General features: G+C 34.0%; 1 protein-coding gene across 8 annotated transcripts in view; it reads right to left on the bottom strand.

Annotated features, from left to right (window-relative positions):
• Positions 1-26,513, bottom strand: part of EYA1 (EYA transcriptional coactivator and phosphatase 1) — a gene marked incomplete at both ends in the record, with an annotated part of 296,030 nt that overhangs the window by 141,454 nt on the left and 128,063 nt on the right. For 4 of the 8 annotated variants that reach the window (XM_084229162.1, XM_084229161.1, XM_084229163.1 and 1 more), the window contains one exon: positions 4,604-4,727. In XM_084229162.1, the coding sequence (XP_084085288.1) occupies positions 4,604-4,727 (124 nt within the window). Of the gene's footprint in view, positions 1-4,603; positions 4,732-6,297; positions 6,348-26,513 lie in introns of those variants that run through there. The other 4 variants (XM_084229160.1, XM_084229164.1, XM_084229165.1 and 1 more) reach the window with 2 other exon arrangements.

Genomic DNA, 26,513 nt, shown 5'->3' with positions numbered 1-26,513 from the left:
TTCACTCTTCATTGGTTTTTACTTAAAAATTTATTAAAAGGCCAGTTCTGTGACTACAAACTCTAAAAATATCATTTAGAAATTCTTTTATTCACAATGCCCTTCATCGTACAGAGACTAAATCATGTGAAGAATGTAAACATGATAAAGTTAGATTACCATGTTTCTATTGACTGCAGAATATCTGACCTCAGATATATAAATATAGCCTTTCAAATCAGCCTCAAACCATAATTTTATACACATTCACTCCAGTTTTACATATTTCTCATAAATAAGAATTCTTAAAAATACACTATTTGGGCATTTTTCTGTTTTACTAAATTAAAATTAGTGAGAAAAAATAAATCCAACTGATTTGCACAGAGCTTTGTAAAAGTAATGAGACAACTTTAAAATAGCTTCTGATGATGTAAATTTGTAAAATTGAATTAACCTATCATCCTAAAATATGCAATATACAATTAAATAAATTTTAAAATGCAGAAAATTTAGCCACCTAGTTCAAGATTGTATCTGTTATCATCTTGAAATCTGATATACCCATTCAAAATTACTCTTTGAATTACCTCCAGAGTTTCTGAAACTCTATTTGTAGTGAAGATTCCAATTGCATCTGGTTTTATGTCACTTAAAGGCAAATCCATCTGCTTTAAGACAAATTTAAGCTTCTTGATGAGTCTGAATCTAAATTCATACTAGAGAAAACTCTAAATTAGAGCTACTAATTTTGCTCACTTGCACCTCTGTTTTACCCTTCCTTCCCCCCTCCTCACTCCCAAACAACCAAAAATAAACAAACTAGCAATATATGAACTGACCAATAATCTGAGACTCCCATGGACTTAAAACATCCAGAGACAACAAAGATGGAAGGAATCACTGCTTGGCAAACAGAGTCTTAATTGGCTACATAAATAAAAACCCTTTTACTGCTCTAGCCTCAGAAGAAACATTTCTCAGCTCCATCTCACACTTACACAACACAAACATCCACACACAACCTCTTTCAAAGAGGTGTGAACTATCCATTAGAAATCCTTTCATATTTGATGCTTTAATATTTATCTAATGGAAGCACTGCCACCAAAAAAATTCTGTTTCTTAAAAATTATGCTTTAACAATCTAAGAGAATTCCATTCAGTACTGTCCTAGAAAACTGTCCAAGAGACCAGGAAAATTAATTAAAAGTCACAATAGTTTTCATAACCATCCAATAGTCTTTTTTCAGTTCAAGCTCTAATTGGTTAACAGTAACTAAAATATTAATTCATTTAGAAATTATCATTTCTAACAGTGCTTTCTTAATGCAAGTCAAGCATTCATTTCTGTTATATTTTATATTTCTACCCATTTATGTTTTATATTTCAAAGCCGGCTGAATTGGGTAAAACCAACATTTAACTGCAACAATAACGATCTAGAGGTAGAACAGAATACAAAAATATGAATTGTTGAAACTTTTGAAATATGAAACACTATAATAAATATTTCAACTGCAGCACATTTCATCTAGGAAATAAAAAAGCACAGTATTTGAGGCTGCAGTTCAGTGTCTTTCTGTCTTTATCCCTTAGATGAACCATGAAAATAGGCACTAGCCTGTGAGTACAGAACCTACAAACATTGAGTCTTATGATAATTTGGCAGCAGACTTAAGAAGAAACTTAATATTCTCTGCCTCTCCATTCCATTCCCTTCTTGTTTGTTCTTCAGATGAAGTTATGGTTTTTGATACAGGAGATTTTCATGTTTTCTTAGCCTCATTATAGGGACAAGTGGTGGCAGGAAGTAAAAAAAAAAAAAAAAAAAAATGGTCCTGAGCGAAGACAACCTATATAAATACAGGAAAAGCCAACAACTGTATAAACTAAATGGAAGTTTTGTTGACCTAATTAGGAGACTAGTTTCAATTGGGTTTTAGTGAAATCACGTAAACATACATCATGGCATATATAGTTAGAAATACGTGTGATGGAGGTAGGGAAGGTGATTGATATTTTAAACATGCTTTTAAATTTTAATGAATTTCTTATTTTTCATTTCTCTAATTCTTGGGTAAACTGCTGGTTTCAAAACAAATAAGATTTCAAAGAAGGAATAGGAAAATCTATAATGACTACGTTCCAAGGAAGCTTGCCAAATATTACAAGTTCACTAATTTTTAAGTTTAACTCCTCTAGTGGCGACTGAGAGGAATGAAACATGCTTATGGAACATATAAGTAGATTCACAAATTGATTCACAAACCTAATCACCCTGAACTTTCTGATACTGTTTACATCTAAATAGGCCTGTAACACAAATCACAGTAAGCTTGGGTCCATAATTTCAAACTCTATACTAAATAAAACCGAATATAACAGTACATTGACCAGAACTGCAGTTATCTTTGCATAACTTATACCAATACCTTCTAACCTCACTTTCTAACTACCAAAACCCCTGTAAAGTACACCAATGAAGAATGCTTGTAAAATGACTATGTATTTGCCTGAAATAGGTCTACAAAATTCATTTTCAACATATAACTATTCATTTTAGGATAAGGAATAATTTCAAGTATTTCCCAGATTGAATCATTCAGCAGATTGTACAACTAACATATTTTACTATTTTGAACTTATTTTAGTTACGCAAAAATCTTACAAAGTAAATATTCCTGAATATGAACATGACACCAAGCTATTAAATAGAAATATTCAGATATAAATTACCCTATATGCCCTAAAAAAAGAAAACAAACAAATCACACATCCTTCACACAAAGCCATCTAAGGGGGCAGTCCTCAACACATAATGTGTTTCAATATTGCCTGCTTCTTATTTGGTAGGAGACGATTTGTCAGCAAAATGATGACAAAATTAAAACATCTTACCCCTATTTCATTTCTTCATTTATAAGAAAATGAACTATCATTATTTCATAATTACTCCTACCACTATGTATTGGCAGATTCTATTAAGCAAAAGCAATTTAACATACTCATTAATCTTTAAGTTACTTTAAACGAGTGCCTTTTGGGATTTGACAGTGATGTGACTTAATGTTCAAGGTCTGTCCTCAGTGGCTACCCTGCCTCCTGACACTAGCCTGAGGCTCACCAGCCCCAGGGGCCTGCAATAGTCTATGTTACCCAGCATATACCCAGCCTATACTATGCACAGCCATGCTTGCACCTGAAGCCAAATTCCAAAGGTAAGAAAGAAGGACTGCTTTATTTTATTTGCTCTATAAAATCTACTTAAATGCTAGAATTGCTTTCCTTACTCAAATTTCTTTTTGATTATCTATTGTAATTGGAAGAAAAGTTTCAAATGAAAAAGTGCCTTATTCAGAGATTAATTTTTTGCAATCAAACAAAATTTCTTCTTGTGACAGTGGTCATTTTTCATAAATACCTGAAATGAATGTATTTACTTGCAAAGAAAAATGCAGACTATTTACAGGCAAAAACAACCACTGTTGAACAAAAATTAAAATGTCTCATATCAGAAACAAATGATTTTATATTTTTTCTATTATCATAAATTTCATAACATGACTAGTATCAAAAGGCTACATGAAAACATACTGGAAAATTGTACCAAACAATTTTATAGCATTTAGTTTTGTTCATTTTTAAATCTGTAATAAAAGATCACCCTGGTGATTGGGAAATGATGGTAACAGGTTTTGTTTTATGGACGAAATCCTAATATGGATAATTCATTGAACTTCTAGTGAAACTTACATTCTCTAAGCGCATCAAGGTCCTAAAGCTTAGTAAGGAATAAGAAAAATTATCATCTTTAAAGAGGTAATTTTTTCAACAGGTTAAAGTAGAAATAAATAAAAACAATGTATTATTTAACACATCATTCCATATATTGAAGTTTTAATAATATAAATAGTATCTATATAAATATGCACTATAGCCAAGAATATATATATTTATATATTAGCTTAATTCTTATGTTTAGACTTTCATAATATATGGATTAAAGTTGGTATTTCTATTTACATAAAATTAGTCATTAATTAAACAAAAATAATTTGTAACAGCACTATGTTTAAAGCAAATTATTTCATCTTTAATAAATTCTGTGTTTCTTTGAAACAAGGTTGCATATTTATAAAGAATAAGGTGTTTTTTTTAACTTATTTATATGTTAATGGCCAAAGCCATAAGAACAGGCAAATTATTTTAATGATATTTGGAAACAATCCACTCCAATGCTACATTTAAACAAATCTGATTATACTTGGTAACAAAAGGAAAAAGAAAAATAAATAATTCCAAATATTCACTGCTCAATGCAAATTGATACTGTCTTATGAAGAATGATCAACAAGGTGGAATACACTCAAAGGTTAAAAATGTCATGTATGTATAATACATATAGATGTATGCAGTTATGCAAAGTAAAACCAGTCTATGTAATGCTGTAATAACTTAGCAATGTGCAGCTTCTAGCTAATACTGATTCATAGTCAAATTACCTAGAAGGGAAATAGTAGTTTCATGGGTATGACAACTGAAATCATAATCACCTAATAACAAAGCACATACTGAGGAAGAAACAAGGTGCAAAGTAAACAGTGAGAAGGCAGACACTCACCTTCGGTGCCATTGGGAGTCATGGAATTACTATTTATATGAGAGTTATCGAGTTTGGGACCACTGGGGGATTCACTACTACCACTCAGACGGCTATGCGGGCTGGTTAGATCCTGCATTTCCATAGACCTAAAGACAAGAAGTCTTCCGTTTGACAGATGTACCAAATTCATAACACCACTATTTAATGCGCTAACGACTTGACACCTTCTTTGAAACACATTCGTACAAAAGTCCCATTGTATCTATTTTCTTAGACTGAAAATAGTTCCTCTTACAGTTTAACTTCAGTCATCCTTTCATAACATTTACTATTAAAAGATGTCATTTGCTTTACCTATCCGGCCAAATATTCACATGGAGTTTTTAAAATCTCTCTTTTTTTCATTTACATATTTCATCAAGGCACAGATCTAATGAGACAATTACACCTATTTTAATTTGCAAAGAAAAAAAAATGCAGGTTTTTTTTATACTGAAAAAATTTGGGCATTATTTTATCTAAAAGACAGATGTGTAAACCGGTTGAATAGGAAAAAAAAACCACTTTTCTATGGACTCTTTCATCTAATAAATTAGCACTAGGTACTCCCTTATAATTTACTACCCAATTGTAATTTAATGGGTCTGCAAACCAAATAAAACACTCGAAGCCTATAGTCTAGTGACAGGGAATGAGATAGTCCTGATGCATGTGTTTACTCTGGCAAACTGCTTAATTGTTCCTCTGTTTCCCTTGAAACAAATGCAGCATTAAAACATTATGATGTCGGCTCACTTGTTTGCTTTGTGGATTACATACAGCGTGCCCAATTGAAAAGGGATAAGGCCAACATACAGTGAGTCCCTAGGAGCATTAGCACTCGGAATACCTCAGCTGTCACTTACTCAGGGAAGCAAGAACAATTCTACTTCAGTGTAGTAATTTTGCATTTTTACCAGATAAAAGTGGTTAAATCCTCCTTGAAAGTTCTTAGACTCGGTAGTTATTCTCTAAAAGCTCCAGAAGCCCCTACTTAGGTTCACAGTGTAAGAACTGTCCATTTATATTTAATATTCTATTAATGAAGAGAGGAGAGGATATATTTAAAGAGACTAAAACTGCTAGACACTGCTGTTTTCTGACAGTCAAGTTTTTGAAAGTCTAAGACCTATTGGCTTTATTTTAAACTTTACGTGTTTTTCTTTAAAAATAAAAAGGGGGAGGGGGCTGGGGGTTAGTGTTACATATGTGAAGCTAAGACTGTGCTCCTTACCCCGCCAGGTCAATCATGCTAGTCATTTTAATTTCGAGGTTGCTTTTAAACTGATTGGAAATATCAGTTTTTAAAAGTTTAACATGAACTGTTTTTCTTCTAAAGTGAGTTTTATTTCCCCAAGTCTTCTGAATTCAAACAAGGAATGGCTTAAAATCCAATTTTTCTCTCTTAATTCTTATTACACATTCACAGTTTTCCTAACACCAGAAACTATAGCCCATAATCATTTTTAAACCCAGGCTCCTATTCCCTTTCTACATACTTAAAATGTTTTACAAGCACACACACACACACACACACACACAAATTGTTAAGTAATTTCCAACCACCGAAGCTGTTGCTATTAATAGAAATAATTAAGAAATACTAGACAAAAATAGATATGGGTCAGAGAAAGGTAATCTCCAAAAATGTCAAATATCAACAATATCCTTACCTGCAACTTGAGGAAACAGCAACATCTGAACTGGTTTGAGATGTTTGCACCTGTGATCAGGGGTAAAAAATTAGAAGCTGTTGTTACTCTGCTTCAGTGTCAGCTCTTAATTATACAGAGCACATGGCTGAGAACAACAATGCTCTCTTTTAACCAAAAGAGAAAAAGGAGGATGCTGCAGCAGTGAAAGGCATATTGTCTTTAAGTTGAGGTCTCCACTGTTGTTTCCTCCTGCAGGTCTACCCTCCTCCTCCCCTTGTGGGGGGGGGGGGGAAGGCAGCCAAATGACGGGATAGTGATTCATCACTGGCCTATGACAGCTGCAAACGGGATTACCCCTCCCCCAATCAACATGCAAAGCAGCCTTGCCCAGGCAGCTTGGAAAAGGTGCTTGGAAAAAAATAGCTATTAGCAAAATGAGTGTGTTTCACAGCAGTAGCCCAAGTAATAATCCTCCAGCATCCTCAGAAGATCTTTCATCTTCTGCTATCACCAGTTGAAATAGAGTTCCCGCCCACCCCTTTGATTCCTGACAGTTTCTTATCCTTATCATGATGGTTTTCTCTTATATTTACTATTTGTCACTTAACATTCACTGAAACAGCTTCTGGGCAACTTTCAGGCCATGCTGGACTAACGATACATGGCAAAGGCAAGTTTTCACATACAAAGTCACACCATTGAGCAATGTGCTCATTTACTCAGGCAACTGTAGGATTCAATGACAGCTTATTCATCACTTCCTTGGTCAAACAGAAAAAAAGCTTGCCTTTTAGTTAATTTTCCATCTTTTAAACCAGGAAAGAGAATGGATAGTTTGATAAAATCAGTTCAACATCCCAGTTAGGCTGCACTTTTGGGTTTTCTGTCTTTAGAGGATTGTGTACTACCTTCATGTTTTGGCGGTCGCAACCTTTCCTCCAGAGGCATCTAAGAAAACTGCCAGCAGGTGGGAAGCCCAGGTGAGGGTGGGCTGCTGGCTTGCAAGTTCAGGCTAACGCCTAGGCAGTAGAGAGCATTCTGCATAAGGTTTAAAATGGCTCAGAATTCTGCATCTTTGATGTGCATTTTCATTCAACCTGAACTGACATCAATTAGAGTTACAGAACAAAGATGAGAACTGAAGCATCTCAAATAGCATTAAAGTTATCCAACCAAATATCTTCGAGTGAGTCCTGTTATTTTTTAATTATGACTTATGAAATTAAGAAATACTACCTTTTTAGCAAGAATAAAGCATCATTAAAGTCTAAATATCTTAGTGTAACATTACAGTTACATGAACATTCTAGGAACCATTTCTCATTACGTGCAGGGCGAAAAATAATTCTTAAGAGATGCCTGATTATTAAATGAAAATTTAATTTTAATATTTGCAGCTATGTAATTTTGTGATAATAGTCTGCAGCTATTTTTATTAAAATTAATGTTCTCACAAAAAATAAATGTTCTCCTTTAGAAACTGTAGCAAATAGCTCAAGGATGAATTTCCTTTTTTACTTTTTCCCCACTTTTATACACCTGGAATAAATTATAGGTGAGAACTAACTTAGTTTTAAGAACTCTCTTGGCTTAATTATGTGAAAGAGTATGTAAAAATACATTCCCATTTTAACATTAGCTAAATAAAGTTTCACTGTATACTTTGGAATTTTGATTATATTTATAGATGAGCCTTAACCTATCACATTCAATATTCAAATCAAGCTATTAATAAAAAAATGAACTTCAAAATAAAATTAGTACAGCACATTTTCTTACTGAAAATGCATTTTTAAACATATTTCTTCTATATTGGCTCAGCTGAGTCTCTACTGTACTTTCATATACTACAATTTTTGAGAGTCCATATCCATGATCTTCATTTCATTAAGTATACTTCAGATATATTCTTTTGTGTCTCAAGGATTATTTAAACCATGTGTTGTGTGTTACTGTATTTTAAAATGACTCTTTAATCAAAATAACTTTAAAACAACTAATCCTCACTTAGGCTGGTCAGCTGAATCCACATCGTGGTCCAGGAAAAATAAATCTACTCTCAAGAATGCGAATGCAGACAACAATTAGACACAGATGTGAGCAAAATTAGTTACAGTTTACAAAATGCTACACTTCACATGCTTTTAGTTTTTTATGTGTAGTACAAGATTACAGTGCAGTAAGGAAACATACTCTTATAATGACTTATCTAAAAAGAACACCTATTTCTGATTGATGCAGATTTTCTCTTATTTTTGACAATATCTTTGGAATGTTCTCTTAAAAATCACAAGGTGTTTCAAAAATAATTAAGTATATTTCCACTCAAAGGTGAAAAAATTATTTTCTAATTTTCAGGAAAATGCTGTTAGGCATTCAGTAAGCTCATAATTTCTACTTTACTATCCATAAACTTAATATGTTGCTTGTCTTCTCCTAATCTGGTATTTTTAGTTCAAATGCTCCTATGAATGCAAAAATATTTCCCATTACATTACAAATGGTCAACTTATATTAAAATGAAGGCATTTCACGTAAATGCTTTTTAAAATGCTTTGTATAGAACACCCATAGTAGCATAGAAGTCAGAGTTGTGAAAATACAAAGAAAAAGATAGTAGAACTTCTTAGAATTTAGATTCAAGAATTCTAAACTAGTAACTTAGACTTCTGATTAGTTAATGAGGTCTTTTAAGTTTGCCTTTTTTCTAATTAAATTTATAATTCTTCACAGATGTAACTTTTGTTGATGTTCAATTTGTCTCTCTCATTTTGTTAAACCTCACATAGTACTTCGCCAATCCATTGAATAGCCACATTAAATCTGTTAATACCATGCTCTTCAACCCCAGAAATTATTTCCAGAAGGCAAACTTGCTTTGAGAGATCATCAAACAAGACTTAAGGTACACATTTTATCACATTTTCCCTACCACAGAGCTCAGGATGCAGAGCAAAATTCATGACTTTTGCACTGTTTATTATACTTTGCTAAATTACAAATCAAAAGCATCTGACAGAAGATCATGTATGAAGCCAAAAAGTTAATAATGTTCTGTGAAAAGTAAACTGTAAATGGAAAGGGATTCTAGATCTCAGCAGCACACAGCAAATAAAATGTAGGTACTTGTCTAAATTATGGGTTTTCCATAGGCTTTTTTTGCTTGCTAGAAGCAATTTTTATAAAATGACTATAATTTAAAACTTTTTTCCCCAAACTAAAAAGAAATTTTCAAAGTGAAAGTACTGAACTTATCTAAATAAATAGAGTTGGCAGGCGAACTGGTTTTGTCCAACAACAGATCAACCTGAGCACTCCCAAATTTGAAAGACAATGGCAATTTTGTAATCAAAATTTATATTTTATAGGGAAAAAAGCGCCTTAGGCATAAGTCTGCTTTTTAAGTAGGATACACTCTTATTAAAATTCTCAATCAATATTTCTAGCTATGGCATCAATTCTAATATAAAAACCTAAACTTAAAATTGAAATAAACTTCTTGAAAGAGGCAGATGTCTTTAAAATGTTAACACTTTCTTCTTTATCAAAATATTTCTAATATTTTTTAATGTAATACACTGTATTATGTTTAGAAGTATCTCACTCCAGGAAAATGACAAAATAGAGTCCCAGGGAAAACAAAAGCAAATATTTAAATGAAATTGATTCTACATACAGTTTTAATGGATTGTTTTCAAAATTAGCATTATATACACCGTTGAACGAAATACTTTTAAAATCTGATTAAATGTAAGTGGATTTATTTTCGCTGCAAGTGTTTTCTTTTTTCTTTTCCACATATTCTTATGAATTTTTCTCATTCAAATGGAAATATTTTCTTGAGAAAATCATTTATCATGTCTACAAAATTCATATAGCAGTTGACTTCTTTTTGGCAACTCTAAAACTGAATGGTGGCTCAATTACTCTCCTCTGTCTATCACCACAAAGTATTTTCAGGATTGAAAATCCATGGCTGCTTGCTCACTTACTGAACACTTTGGGCCTTAGGAGAATTCAAGCAGTGAGAAAGTCAAATATCAAATATTTGATAATGCAAAAAAGCATGACTATTCATATATGCATGTCCTCAAACCTCAAGCAGTAGGTGAAAAGACTCACACAAATCTTAAACAAAACCTACTCTGCAAGACATTAAAATATAATGCCAAACCTATAAAACTACACTATAAGCTGAACTACCAACTTTTTGTACCTCTGGTCATTTTAAGAAATTAAACATGAAAAAAAAAAGGTGCCCACATTCAGTGACAGCTCTAAATTTACTGAATCTTCACAAAGCTACGTTTAAACGCATTCCAAAACTCCCAAGAAATATAAGCTATGAATCATCAGCAATTCGTATACTGATTTTGAATCACAAATACCTTCAGTGAAATTTAAAAGTTAAGAATCTTGTTTTTTGATATTTAAAGACGATTCAAGTCATACAAAGTGTTCATAAATGAAAAACATTAATTTGGCAAATGTTTATTATTTCACCTTTTGAAGATGAGCCTGTTGAATGTTTGGGAAATTTGTTTATTGAAGCAAAGGATTTCCTTGCTTAAAATGTGATAAAGTCATATCAATTTGTTTTTGTTATCTGTTGTCCCTTCAAAATGTTAATTCCCTCCTCATTTTCTCATGTCACCTTCACTGTAGGAAAAGTTATGTGTGTTGCAATGGAAATACATATGGAGAGAACTTTAATATCAGAAGAGATATGAAGTAATCTTCTGACAAAAACATAATCGTGTACTGTATTTATTTATATGGATCACAACAATAGTAATGATTAACAATTAATTTGTAATGATCTCTTAATGATTCTAACCGCTCAGATAATTTGGGGCTTAAGAATTACACTTTTTGGATGGAACCCTGTGGTTAATAACTAGGTACAACGTGTCATAATCTTCCCCGTGCCCTAATGTTTTTATTTTAAAACAAATCAAAACAATACTAAAAAGCGCTCCTGTTATCTTGGGCTCTGCCCACAGGACAGCTGTTGTCAGCCACTACAATTTTTCAAACAGTCAGCTTGTACTTACAGCGCTTACATCTGCTGCATCCACCAGTTTAATGTGCTCCTTCGAATGTTCTGGTTTAGCAAACCTCCATTCCTTACATAGTTTTGCTCCTGGATAAGGACGCTTGAGGGATTTTAGGAGCTCTCAGTGGAGCCGGGCGCTGCTGAAAGCGGAGCGCCTCTGGAGGGGCCAGTCGGGCCGCGGGGACAGCCGCTTGGCCGCTGCTGCAGGCTCGGGCTGCCGGGCGACTGTGCAAGAAACGCTTTCCCCAGAAAGAAAACCGCCACAGTGGACGGCAACAGGAAGGCTTAAAGTCGGAAGTGGCACTGGAGAGTTTCTACCTCGCCCCAAACTCGGAGCCATCAGCTCCCACCGTTCTCTCTAGTAACCGCTTTGAGCCCTGCGCGCTCTCCCCACTAAACAGCAGCAGCAGATAGCATCTGAGAACCCTAGACAAAGAAACAGCAGAATCTCATCCCTCGATTTGTTTGCGCAGCCTTGTAGGTCTGCCCGTGGAGCCTCGGGGCTTTTTTTGTTTTTGCAACGCAAACCACAACTATTCTCTTGTCCTAACCTTATTGGTTTAAATGCAACAATTGAAGGGAGCACTGCTCTGTCTGACTCAACCTTGCTGCTTAAAAAAAAAATTTATTATGTAAATGAACGCGCCCCATGCTATCTGAATAAACAGCTGTGTGAGAATAAGTTCTCCGAGGCTCTGTCAACACACATCTCTTGCTACAGCAGCTACCAATTACGAGCTTTGGGGAATAGTTACACGTTATCTTTTATACTTTTCCAAAACTTTTTTCAGACCCTGACACTTGGGCATCAAAACTTTCCAAAAAAATTTTCGTGTACCGACTAACAGATATGGAGAAAATGAAAAATGAAAAGGCTATTTCTAACTTAAGGGAGAAAGCGCAAACGTGTAAGCTATTGTAAGTTAGTTTTACAATGAAAACCTGAGTGATGAGTGCAGTGGTTGCTAGAATGGCAAATACGTTTCACCTGAGCAATCTGGGGACATGTCCAGATGATGTTTGTGTTAGTATTTTTTAAATGATTTCAGCGAAAACACCCGTTTTATCTAGAAATCTTTTAAAAAATCTGTTCTTTTGGGGAAAAAAATAAATAAACTCAGAATCTCTACATGATGGGTGTCACACTCACCCAGAGAGTGGAACTATTCACATTATGACTAAATTCCAGCTTCATTTAAAGGTATTTACTTGTTATCATGTTTTAGGCAAATACATGTCTTGAGTTATTAGATCAATGACAAACATTATATTCTTTCAGATATTTAAAAAGGCTTCACTTGGGTGACTAATTATATTTTAATTTGCCAGCCCTATCCCATAGTTCAAATACAGACATTTATTTTGATGTTACGCAATTATCATGACAAATTTTCTACTTAAAAAAATACCCTTACTCCCATTGAATTTTCTTTAAAATTGTTTTTGTCATAACTGAGAATACTATTCTATATATTTGGTCTTTTTGTTGACAATAAAAAAGCATCTTTTATGTTAACTTTCTCACCTTGGAATGAAAAAACATTTTTAAAATCACAGTAACTTCTTAAATGGTTTTATAACACATTTCCAGGTACTAATAAAGTAGACAGTCTTACCTTTACTTTGCTAATTTGCTAAAGAAAGCACCATTCCGATGCAAATAAAACAAAAAAGCTTCTAATGACAAAAATTCAATCTGAACTGCCTTCCCTCTCCCCCCCTGAATGAATGCCAATCAAAATTCCTCAGAAAAGAACACTTTGTCAAGCCTAAGAGACAGCTTAAACTGCAAACTCACCTAGGATTTCATTTGGTATATAGCACTGGCAAGGAACCTTGGGTTAGCCATCTGCCATATTTGGAAAGCCAGGTCAAAAATCACTTGATTACTATTGGATCTGTTCATATATGCAGCAGAAATAGAATTACATTACTACCCACAGCTCTTTCTCAGAAGAATCAGTTGTTCAATACGCAAAACTATATGTAGCAGATAAAATACAACACATAATGGACATTTCTAGTGCTACAAGAAAATGTAATGTTATATTAATTCAGTTTTGATATCAAACACCCATACAGCAACTGCTTTGGGGTCATACTTATTCCTAAGCTCCAAAAAACTGCTTTGAGGTGCTAGTTGGAGAAGTCATCCTGTTTTGAACTCTACATTGTTACTGTAATCATGCTTCCCCTAATCTAAAAATTATTTCACATATAAGAGTAAAATATTATTTTTCTGATTCATGGAAGATTTTGTTGGTAAATCCAGAAGACACAAACTAGATGAAGTCTAAACAACAGAAATATCATGTAAAGTATCTCAATTTTATATATAAATTATTTGCCTAAGTTAAAATCAAATTTATCATATTACATTAATTCAAATTAAAATTCAGTTATTTTTATTTATGTAACCAAACAATATGCATGTACTTAAGAAGAAAATATGAAAGCATGGTGAACTTACTTGAGACTACTAATTAATATGACATAGGTCACGCTTAAAAATTATGTAACAGTTACTCATCAGTCAAAAGTAATATCCATGTGTATGTATACCGTTTTAAATGGGTCCCTTTTCCTCAAGCAAATTAAATGGATTAAAAACAATCACATGCTTATCCATAAATTTTGTGTGGTTCCTACTTCTGAATATCAAACACATGATAAGCACTATTATACACAACTTACATCAGAAATAACTTGTTCCATGATAGCCAAAATGTAAACCAATACTAATAAGATTCAGCTTATAGTGTACTGTTAAATTCCTATTTCTAAATTATCATCAACTGTAATTATATAACTTAACTATCTACTTTAAGGGCCAATTTATTCCCTAAATTAAGTCATATATATATTACACAGAAATTAGGAAAAATTTTTTAAATTCTGCTATTACTAAACACAGGTAATAGTAGAAAAGGTTATCTGATATTTCCTGCAGAAATTTCAGCACAAAAACATAGGATTAAAAAGTTTCCAATATGCTTTTCCACACTAAAACAAACCAAAAAAGATATATCTGGAAGAGAAAAACACTTATTCAGTCAATTGTAATGAAATGTATGATTACCTCAAAGAGCACTATCTCTCATATACTGTATCTCCCAACAGATTTTATCTTACAGAGCCAGCTGTTACCTACATACATGCCTAGTTATATAGAAATCTGCAATTTGAGAAGTTTACTACTTTTCAAATAACAGAGAATTTTAAATAAAGGCATGATTATAAAAACAAACAAATGCCCCTAATTAAAAAAAAACACAAGGGCAGATATGTGTGCATACAGGTATATATATATACATATATGTATATACATATATGTATGCATATATAACTTTGTCTTTTTTCATATATATTTAATATATATGAATTAGAACAATTAAAAATAATTTGTAACTTTTCTAAAACTACAAATAGTTGATTAATTACATTAAAACATTGAGAAAACAACGTTTCCAATAAAAGATGTACTTAGAAGTTATTTTTCTTTTACTTGTATTTACCTTGGATAAATTTAAAATTAAGCATGCAGGCTATTACCTGGTCTAATGGAACCACCTTTTATCTGTTTCTAGAATTCTTATGAAAGAAATTCTTATTTCTCAAGAAAAAATGGTATTATGAGCTGTAAAAATATAATTAACAACTAGAGATCAATGCTTTTTCCTCAAAAGCAAAATCCTGGTTATTATTTCTGCAAACATTATTAAAATCAATACCTAGAAATACTCAGCATGTTACGATTCAAACTGTTCAACGTAGAACGGTAAATAGAGTATTCCAAAATGCTGTAATTGTAGGTCTCTTGCTTCCTGAGAACTGTCTTTTTCTCGGGGTACATGCCATGGCAATGCATTTCTGGCTTCTTTATGGAACTGCTGGAACAGTGTCTGGATGGCTGACATTACAATCCTAGCTGGCATTAGGAGCGGTCACTTCCATGACCTACTCTTTCCCCACTGGCACGAGACCTACAATGAAGGCCCTGCTCCCAGTAGCCTTCAGCTGAAATGCAACCAAGTAAAACATCCTCTATTTATTTTAAGAATGATATTAAATCCACCAAACTGAATGTCTACCAGTATTTTGCTAAATGTTTTCCATTCAATCTGCAACATGAATAGTTTTCAACAGTACATTTAAGAAGGCCATTTACTAACTATGAACTGTACCATGGAAATTACTTTAATAAATAGTATAGTCTATATAACACAATATGGAAATATAACCTATTTTCTGGCCTGCCTGAAGCACATTGGTCACTACATATGATTATTTAACCATTTATTTATGTAGGGTGGGAAACTTGTTTTCATCTGTAATAATGACTGTCTACAGGATATCTTTTTAAAAATTTATTATTCTTTAAGAAACTTTGAGGGGGGAATTCTTGAAAATACTCCTGATAACAAGGGCAGTGGTAGATTTCTAAGAAAATCAAATGGGATCACGTTGGCACTTTAAGAAAAATATGATGTATCAGGTTTCTATTACAAAACCAATTGATTTTCCAAAATGGCAGCATTACTTTTTCTTCCTTCTGCCAAAAATATGTAAATAATTGGTCTTGGAAGCATATGCTTAATCTCAGCAATAAACTATTTGCTTTCTCGCACTGTAAAATGGATTTCTGTGGATATGAACAACTGAAAGAGCCCAGGTTGTCTCCCCATCAACTTTTTTTCCTTTAAGCCATGGGCAAAACCCATCTTGTCAGCACCTTCCAATGCATGTAAGAGGATCTGGAAATTTGCTTTGTGTTTTCCAGGTTTCATGACAGCTGAGTTCACAGTTTTAAAATTCTTCAGAAATAATTATGATCTCATGTAAAAAGAAAGGGAACCAGCATTTATTAAGTGCTTACTATGTGCCAGGCTCTATGCTAGGCATTTTATATACATATTTAATTTATTTTAACAAGTAATGTAACAGTTTATCTATAGGAATCCTGCTTTTTTAAAACTGATCCCCCCCCATTTATTCTATAATCTGCCTTATTTCTCTAGTACCATCAAAGTTACCACTAAATAAATAGTAGATGGAATACTGGAATATTAATGTGTCCTGCTTGTATTGTCATTTTTGTAGCAAGGTGACACCTAATAAAGTTAACATATCCAAAAAGGTATGTGATCTATTGAAACGATATATATTGAAATGACATATTCAATATAGGATAAATATAATTACTATACAATATCTAATTATCCACAAATATTGCAATTTAGTTTACAGCTTCTAAAAGTGGTAGAGAAAAATGTGATGGATTCTTAAACTTGAAATAACAAAATAGGAGATATATATATTTTTCTCCTTATTTAACAAAAAGGTGAATTTTTCTTTAAAGTAAGAATTACAAATTTTTCCAACTTTTTCTTTAAATAAGGAGAAGCTAAGACTCTGAGTTTAAAACATGCAATAACATGAACATCTTTCTTAGTTTTATCAATTTCTTCCCTTTTGTGATTCTTAATTTCCAGTTATCTAGTATGACAAACTTTGATATTAATGGCTATTACATCATAAACACTTGATTTGTTCACCAAGGAAATAATAACATTCAATATACACGCCAAACCTCCTTATGCATTTGGAGGCATAGTTTATTCAAAACCAAGAAGCCCTATTATTGTTACAAAGGAACTGCCAGCAAGAGGAAAAATAAAAAACCCAAACCTAATAACCTATAGAATTTTTTTCCTCCTTCAAGCAGCATTAACTTTTTTCCCCTTCAGTCTCCCAAATCGGAAAAAAAAGAGTAACCTCTAAAGCTGTTTTAGACAGAAGGTCAGAATTCAAAGGATCGGTAACTTAATCCACAGAGCACTGCAATCACATTGCTATTGGAAACACAACCAGAAGCACCATTATTCTAGATGTTTTTATTAAGCAATGTCAATAGGTATACAGCCTGGAGGTTTCTCTCTACTGTAAAGATTCATACTTGTAGGCGATCAAGTTGCCTTAAGTCCTTGAATTTTACTTTAATTTGGAGAAGGAAAAAACAGACTCTGCATTGCATACTAAAGAAAACAATAGCTTCAGCTTGTTCATTCAATTACTTAGAGAGTACCTTTCCACAGCCAAAATGTAAATAAAGATTACCATTTTAATCTTTAGATACTCATAATTAGTGAAAATGCTTATTTCAGATGATTTCTTATTTAGAGTATTATACAGACTTTTTAATTTTGTGGTTCATGTTCTTTAAAAAAAAATTCAAGTCTGGAAGCATTCGCTGCATCTTTCAAGGTCTCTCTTTTATCATCAACAATCTAGTTTACCCAAATTGCAGAATAAAAGAAAGTCAAGGATCTGCAGTCTACTGAATTAATATATTTTAAACATGCATGGTTCTTAAAAACAATGTCTGGTTGATGGGGAGTTACAGATTGGTGGCTTACTTTTTTAATCAATACAAGGAAAAACAAATAGTTTACCAAGAGGTCAGAGAGCCAATAGAAGAGACCTCTACCGCACGTTATCATTGACATCCCCTGCTGAAAGATTTGAGAAGCCCCCATTAGCTCTGGCCTCCTGGGAGAGCTGTTCACTTTCCTTCCTGTCCTTGCCTGAGAGGACAGATCTTCCTCACCAGCAGAGTGTAAGGATAGTAGTAAGGAGGAGGTGAAGAAGGCAGGAGAAAACTAGCAAAAAGAAACAAGTTATTCAAGATAATTAATAATCAGAACTCTAACTGGAGGCGCTCAGGTCTTTGTAACAAGAATTAGTGTCTTTCACTTAGAAATTCTAAATGATATTGACATTTTCAGATATGCAGATTTTATAGGTTTTTAATTTGTAGTACCATTACTACTACAGCAGGTCTTTGAATAACATTTCAAAGATGGCATTTCTTTCAATGTCATTTGGTTATAATGTCACAGCAGGGCCATTGTGTGTGCGGAGTTTGCATGTTCTCTGCTTGCCTATGGGGTTTCTGCAGGCCCTCCAGATCCCTCCACATCTCTCCACATGCCCACTATGGGCACATTAGGTCACTGAAGTTTGTCCCAGTTTGGAGGGAGATAGGTGGCTATGTGAGTGTGCACCGCCCTAAAAGATGTCCCGTTCAGGGTTGGGTCCTGCCTGGCACCTTAAGCTGCTGGGACAGGCTCTGGCACCGTGACCCTGAACTGGAATAAGTGGGTTGCAATATAAATGAATATAAATTATTGCTTAATGTTAGAAATATTTTAGGTCTTTATTTAGAAGTTTGGTGATTTTTTTATGACCAGAAATACAGCGTAGGAGCTAAACTCTTGTTATATCCATTAGTCTATGGTCAAATTGACTTTGTTACATGTAGTTTCACTTCAAGTTCCAGTTTCAAAGAAACTATTGAGGTCATAAGTGAGCATTTACCATATACCCACATCTCTAGGAGGCATTGCATTTGATAGTTAAAAAGGAAAAAAAAAATGACTGACTCATCACAAATAATTTAATTTGTGATTAATTACTGAAGATTAGCTAAAAGGACTCCATCTTTTAGCTATTTACAATTTTCCAAAATCATGATTATTCCTAACCAAAGAATGATCTATATTTGCAAAGCTAACTTAAATAAGATATTTAACATTAAGGTCTTCCTGAACCAGATATGATTACCCTGATTTCCTTCCCTCATTATTTTATTTATATTTTTTACTAGGGTAAAACAAATGCACTGGAGATTTGAGTTCTAAGTCTAATTTTAGCATGGGTTTTCTCCAAGCCTTCTGTCATCACATTACTTAGTCTCTCAATTCATAATCTAGAAAATGATAGCAGAAAGTTACACACTTTACCAAAATGGCATGAGAATAAAAATGCTTACAACTATAGTAAAGTTCTCATAGTCAAGTAGCAACAGAAAACTGAATTTCAAGTCAATTTTTTTAGACAAGTGTAGACAGGACATGGCAACTTTCTAATTTTAGCACAATTGATATACATAGTAGGCGCTTAATAAATTTTATTAAAATAATCAATACATACAAAATTGCACCCACTGACAGATGATTGGAGAAAGATATGGTATGTCTTTGGACACACAATAGAATACTACTTAGCTATAAAAACAGTGAACTTTTGCTATTTTTTGACAACATGCATAGAACTTGAGGGGATTATGCTAAGTGAAATAAGTCAAAAGGAGAAAGACAAATGCCAGATGATTTCATATGTATAATATAAAGGAACAAAACAAATAGACAAAACAACACAAAAACAATTGCTTGCATTCTGACAATAGATCTGAGGTTACCAAACAGGAGGGGTGGGAGGAATAATAGGTAGGGACGGTGGTAGAGGGTTATTAGAATTTTGGGGGTGGTAACACAGTTCTGAACCTGTAGTCTTAAAACTCATTCAATGTTGTAAAACAAAGTCATCTCAATTTAAAAAAAAAAAAGCAAAACCAAAATACTTACATAATTGGCTACTTAATGGAACATGGCCCTGGTTTATGAAAGAAAAATAATTTTCCTTGCTTCTAACTTTTTCCTTTGTTTTCCTTACACATGGATAAATTTATCCCACATTGGAAATTCTAAAATGGGGCTGATGAGCACATTGTCATCAGAGGGGAGCCAATTTCATTCTCATATTCAAAAACGTATTTTAAATACTTTAGGGAACAAAATTGCATCATTGAACTGTGCTAGGAATTTGCCATTCTGACAACAGAAAATAGCCAAACTCCAAGGAAATGAAGATATTAGAAAAGACCTGAAATCACTCTAATCACAAGGTATATATATATTTGGTTAGGGAATGGAATAAAACTTAAAGGTTGAATTAAAAAAAAATTTTCATGCACTGTATTTTAATTTTACCTATCTTATTGCTCCCTAAGTATTCTGTTACTCCATCAGTTCATATTTCCTTTTTAAATTCTTAAACAAAAAAATCCAAAAAAATAAAATAATAAAAATTTTAAAAGGAAACACAATAGGATAAAAGTATTTTTAAAGAATCCTTACCTTTTAGAAATACCTCACTATAAATACACCCACAATATTGTCATTTTCAAGTTTCCAGCTTTTAGGCTATTCAGAAATCTTTAGTTAGCTGTAGTATCAGTTAGTCATCAGTTAGTTAGCCAATATTTATCATAAACCTAGTATTGCCAGCTGCTGTGGCACTAGAATATGAAGCAGTAAATAAGACAGAATTCCCAAGTGTAAATAAATGAAAAGATAATCCACTGAACATGTGCATTTATTTGTGCTTTCTCTACAAACTCTGCTAGAGCAATAGTAAATGTATTTAAAAAAAAAACATAAATCTCAAAGGACAAATAGGGTAGGTAAAAAGAAAATAACAACAAATTTTGAAAGTGAAAAATCAGGCAGACCATTATTAACTGACTTGGCAGATCCTTACTGACATGAATGGAAGACCTCTAACCATAAACTATATTCAAGAAATATGGCCCTTGACATCAGCCTTATAGATGTCTTTGGGGATTTCACTCCAATGGCAAGGGAAAAAAATAAACAAATGGAGTTACATTAAACTAAAAATCTTCTGCACAGCAAAAGAAACTATCTTCAAATTGAAAATCATAAATCCTACTGAATGCAAATCATAAATGCAACAAGGGGTTGATATTCAAAATACAGAAGGAATTCCTAATCCTCAAACCAAACAAGCAAATAACCTGATTAAAAAATGGGCAGAGGCACTGAATAGACACTTCTCCAAAGACTTACAGATGACCAATAAGCACATCAAAAGATGATCATCATGGTCTCCCTGATGGCGCAAGGGGTTAAGGCGCAGCACTATGAAGCTATCCACAACCACTGCAGCACAAGTTCAATTCCCGCCAGGGAGCTACCCACATGGCACAGCAGACCTCTCCTGACTTGCCCGCTGCTCCCCTTACCAGTGTATTTCAGTCAGTCTGCCTGTTCTGTTCCTCACTCTGTCTCTGGTGAATCATCTCACCCCCCAACAGCTATGGCCTGTACCCCAGTTCTTGCACACATAAATAATCTTAAAAAATAAAAAAAAGATGATCATCATCACTTATTATTAGGGAGATGCATATCTAAACAATGAGCTATCACCTTACACATGTGAGAATGCCTGTTTTTCAAAAGATAAGAAACAAGTGTTGGTGAGGATACGGATTAAAGGGGACTATGCACTGTTGATGAGAATGTAAATTGGCAAAGCCTCTATAGAAGATGGTATGGAGATACCTCAAACAATTAAAAATAGAAATTCCATATGACCCAGTTATCCCACTTCTTATTATTTACTAAATATGAAAATACTAATTTGTTCACTGAACAAATGTTCATGAGCACTTTTTTATAATAGCCAAGAGTTGGAAACAACCTAAATGCCCACCAGTAGAGGAGTAGATAAAGAAAATGTGATATATGGGCCTTCCTGGTGGCACAAGGGGTTAAGATGCAACTTATGAAGCTGTCCACAGCCTCTGCAGCATGTGTTTTATCCCTGGCCAGGGAGCCACCCACATGGCACAGCAGACCTCTCCTGACTCTCCTGCTGCTCCCTCAGCAGTGTATTTCAGTCAATCTGCCTGTTCTGTTCCCCACTCCGTCTCTGGTGAATCCTCTCACCACCACCCACCCCTGCATAAATAAATAAATCTTTTTTTTAAAAAGAAAATGTGATATATATCCACAATGGAATACTACTCAGCTATTGAAAAAGATAAAACCCTGATGTTTATAACAACATGCACATACATTATGCTCAGCGAAATAAGTCTAACAGAAAGACAAACACTATGATTGCATTCATTTGTGGTACATAAAGAAACAAAACAAATGAATGAGCTAAATAAAATAAAATAAAATAAACTTTTAGACTATTAGACCAAATTAGTGGTTACCAGAAGGGAAGGAAGAGGCTGGTGGGTAAATCTGGTAAAAAGGGTCAATTGTATGGTGAAGGATACAATTAGACATTTAGTGGTGACCTTAATGTACTATACATAGAAGTTGATGTATAATGATGTACACTTGAAGCATATATAATGTTATAAGTCAATGTTACTTCAATAAAAAATAAAAGACCACAGAGTTAGCAGTGAGGAAGCTGAAAAGCAATCCAATTACACCACCAGAGCTCCTTACATCTCAGTATGGGTGTTACTTAATGGAAATGGAAGTAAAAGGAAGGCTAAAAAAACAAAAAAAGAGGGCAGGAGGATTGGGTACTGTGTATAAGAAGCTATTAGTCCCTGTCACTACTCCCTATAGTCAGTAAAACAAATAGACTTGGTTTGAAGAAGTGCTGGAATGTGTTATGAAAGGGGCATTTCTAAAAAGAGGATTCTGCTTGCTGAATGCTGGACACATAGAATTCTGAGGCAACCATCTCCACTCCCCTTCACCATAACTTTTCCCCATCAGGATTCCTAGAGCGCTGGTACCTATATTATTTTGCCAGGTGCCTCAAAGAGCCTTCACTAAGAAATCTGACTAAGCCAAGAAACCTTTACCTGGGAGTTTTCCATGGAAAGACCCAGTCTGATTGCCCTACAGTAAAAACCATGGTCTGTAGTTCTTACACATCAATCTACTTTAAGGTAGCCCACTCTTAAATCTGAACCAACAACCAAATAGTATCAGAATCTGAGGAAAGTCTCTCCCAAGAAATGTGGAAACCAAACTAACAGAGAAAAGCAACTTGTAGGGAACAGAGATCCAGCAAAAGCATGAAAACAAAAACAAAGTCTCATTAATTTTACCAGAGAAACAAAATACTGCAAACATAAAGCAGCACAGGAAAATAACAACAATAATTTATTTTTTTAAAAACAGAGGAATAGCCAGCAGTTTAAAAAGCCTGTAGAGGGCCTCCCCGGTGGCGCAGTGGTTGAGCGCTGGGTTGCGAAGCTGCCCGCAGCCTCTGCAGCGCCGGTTTGATCCCCGGCTGCTCCCCGGCCACCGGAGGAGGGTCCCACATGGCGCGCAGACCTCTCCTGCCGCCCGCTGCTCCCCTCAGCAGTGTACTTCCGTCCTTCTGCCTGTTCTGCTCCCTGCTCTGGCTCTGGTGAATTCTCTCACCCTCCCGTGCTTCTGACTGTACCCAGTGCATGTATAAACAAAACAAATGAACAAATAAATAAATAAATAAATAAAACATGCCTCTATAAAAAAAAAAATAACATTTGCTAAAAAAAAAAAAAAAAAAGCCTGTAGAAATAAAAGGTGGGAGCCAACAGGCATATGAAAAAATGTTCAACATCACTTGTAATCAGGGAAATGCAAATCAAAACTACAATGAGATACCAGCTTACTCCAGTGAGAATGGCACATATTAAAAAAACTAGCAACAACAAATGTTGGTGAGGATGTGGAGAAAAAGGAACTTTCTTGCACTGCTGGTGGGAGTGAAAACTCATCCAACCATTATGGAAAGTTGTGTGGAGATTCCTCAACCTGCTAAAGATAGAGATTCCATACGATCCAGCAATTCCACTCCTAGGTATTTACCCAAAGGACACAGAAACATTAATTCCAAAGGGCACCTGCACGCGTATGTTTATAGCAGCACTATTTACAATAGCTAAGCTATGGAAACAACCCAAATGCCCAAAAATAGATGACTGGATCAAGAAGATGTGGTACATATATACCATGGAATATTACTCAGCATTCAAAAAAGATAAACACATGCAATTTGCAGCAACATGGATGGCGCTGGAAGGGATCATGCTCAGCGAAATAAGCCAAAAAGAAAAAAGAAAAATACCGGATGGTCTCACTCATAGCAGGAATCTAGAAAACTTAAATAAGGGACCAGGAAAATGAATAACTATAAGAAAGTGAAAATCAAAATCAACAAAAAACTATGAACCAGAGACACTTTTAGGGGGGCGGGGGCGGGAGGGGAGGGATTGGGGTCAGAATGGGGGGGCTGCAATTGTATGGGAAATATAACAATAAAATTTATTATTAAAAAAAAACAAACAAGGTGGGGTGGGAATTGTATTGGGACTACAAACAAGATGAAAATGCACACATTGTGCAAAAATGAAAAACTGATGGAAAAATACATAAAATTAAAAAAAGAAAAAAAGAAATAAAAGGTGGGATTACAGAAGTGTATATAATTCAATAAAGTCTGGAAAATAAAATTAAGGAATTTTTCCAGGGACTAGAGGAGAAGGACATGGAAAATAGGGGAGAAGAATTATGATAAAATAAGGAATCATAAGAAAATATGGTAGTCCAACATCCAAATAACTAGTTTAAGAAAGAGAACAGAGAAAATGAAGAGTATAAATTAAATAATTAATTCTAGGGTATTTCCTAGGACCTGAGTTTTCAGATTTAAAGAGTTCAAAGAATATCCAACAAAGTAATTCAAGACCCACACCTGTGGCCATTATTGACAAATTTTAAAACACTTGGAAAAAAGGTAGCCCCTATAGGCTACCCGACAGGCATATAGTCAGGAGAAAAAGTCACCTACAAAACATGGGCCCAACTTCAGAATTTTTAATTGAAACATATATTTCTAGAAGGTAATAGGGCCATGGTTGCAAATTAAGGAACATAATCCTCAAAGTAGAATATAACAGACTTAATAACAAGAAGAAATATACTTAATAACAACAATAGACTTAACAAGTGGAAATATTAAAGAGGTTTACATTAAGGATATTTACAGACATGTCAAATCTCAAGATATTTATTTTCCAAATACCCTTTTTCACAAGCTGATAGACAATATGTTCTATTAGAGGGGAAACATCCTTTGTGAAATAATCTTAGTAGGAGAGAATAATCTAATCCCCAGTGCTGATGATAAAGGCAAGTTTTAAAGTAATAGCTCTGCAGTATACAGTAGAATGGAGAAAATTAGAAGGTACCAGGAAAGTTTTCACCAAGGTGAAAAAATTACTCAATAAAAAACTAATTGAAAAAAGTGATAGAAGAGATGATATATTTGAACATGTGGAAACAAATATTATATAACTGGGGAGAGTATGAAATTTAATTATTGAAAGGAATTAGAGAAAATTATGTATTGCTGCGGTAATGACCAAACAAGCTGAGGGAGTAACGCAATTACCAAAAACATTGTAATAAAAAAAAAATCAGGAAATACCCATAGTGGAAGGCTGGCAGTGCTGGCAGTTTTGTGTATATTCATGGGAAGGAGATGAAAGAGGGACAACTCTTCATCTTCTGTAGTGGTAAATCAATAGGTAGCACCTACAAATTGAAACAGCAGCAAGGAAGAGTAAGTATAACAAGATTCTGCTGCAATGGTAGAAGTGTTTTGTTTTGTTTTGTTTTTTTCTGGGAAGGGCATGGGAAGATGAACGGGAAGTAGGAAAATCTCCTCTCCACAAATTTTTATAGTAATGTTTGACTTTTAAAACTATGTGCATATCATTTTGATTAAAATAAGAATATAAAAATAGATGTGTCCCTGATCCCATATATGTGTGTTATTGACAAATCATGAAAGAAAAAAAATAGGTGGAATTTAATAATGAGGGACATGGGGAAAGTTATGGGCACTATGTTGACTAGTCAAAGCAAAGTGTCATTGAGATGTCATTTGTCACTTGAAATGACATACATGATGGGGGCTGTCAGAGTGGTTCCATTAAACAATGATAGAATCTAGATGAGGATTTTGTATGGGGAAATGATGATATATAGTCAGATTTAGGGTATACTTTGGAATTAGAGCCAATAGGATTTGTAGGCTGGCTGCTGGAGGCAAAAAAAAAAAAAAAGAGAGAGAAATTAAGGATGATCCCAATCTCTTTATATAAAAAATAAACATTGATTTGACTTTCATCTCCATTCATTCCTTCTTTCTGCTTTATTGCTCATCCAACAACATAACATGAACACAGATTCTGAATAATTAGAATCTAAAAAATTGAAAGCTAATGCAAAGTCTTTTCATCACTAGTCAAACTAAAACATCTCTCCACCCCACATACTCCACACTGGCTCCTTTTTCTTATTCCCATACAATATGCTCACTCCTATCTCTGTATATTTGTTCAGGTTTCCTCATATCCACCTGTCAGCTTGACATAAATGTTCTTATTCTTCTTTTCTACTTAGTCTGTTTCTTATCCATTTCTAACATCTGTTTCATCATGGCAGGCTAACCTTGGTAGCCCCCATTGATTCATGCCTTCCAAAAAAAAGACTAATTTGGGGTT

The sequence above is a fragment of the Talpa europaea genome (assembly GCF_964194135.1).
Source record: "Talpa europaea genome assembly, chromosome: 3".
NCBI lineage: Eukaryota > Metazoa > Chordata > Mammalia > Eulipotyphla > Talpidae > Talpa > Talpa europaea.
This window is presented reverse-complemented; position numbering and strand designations above follow the sequence as displayed.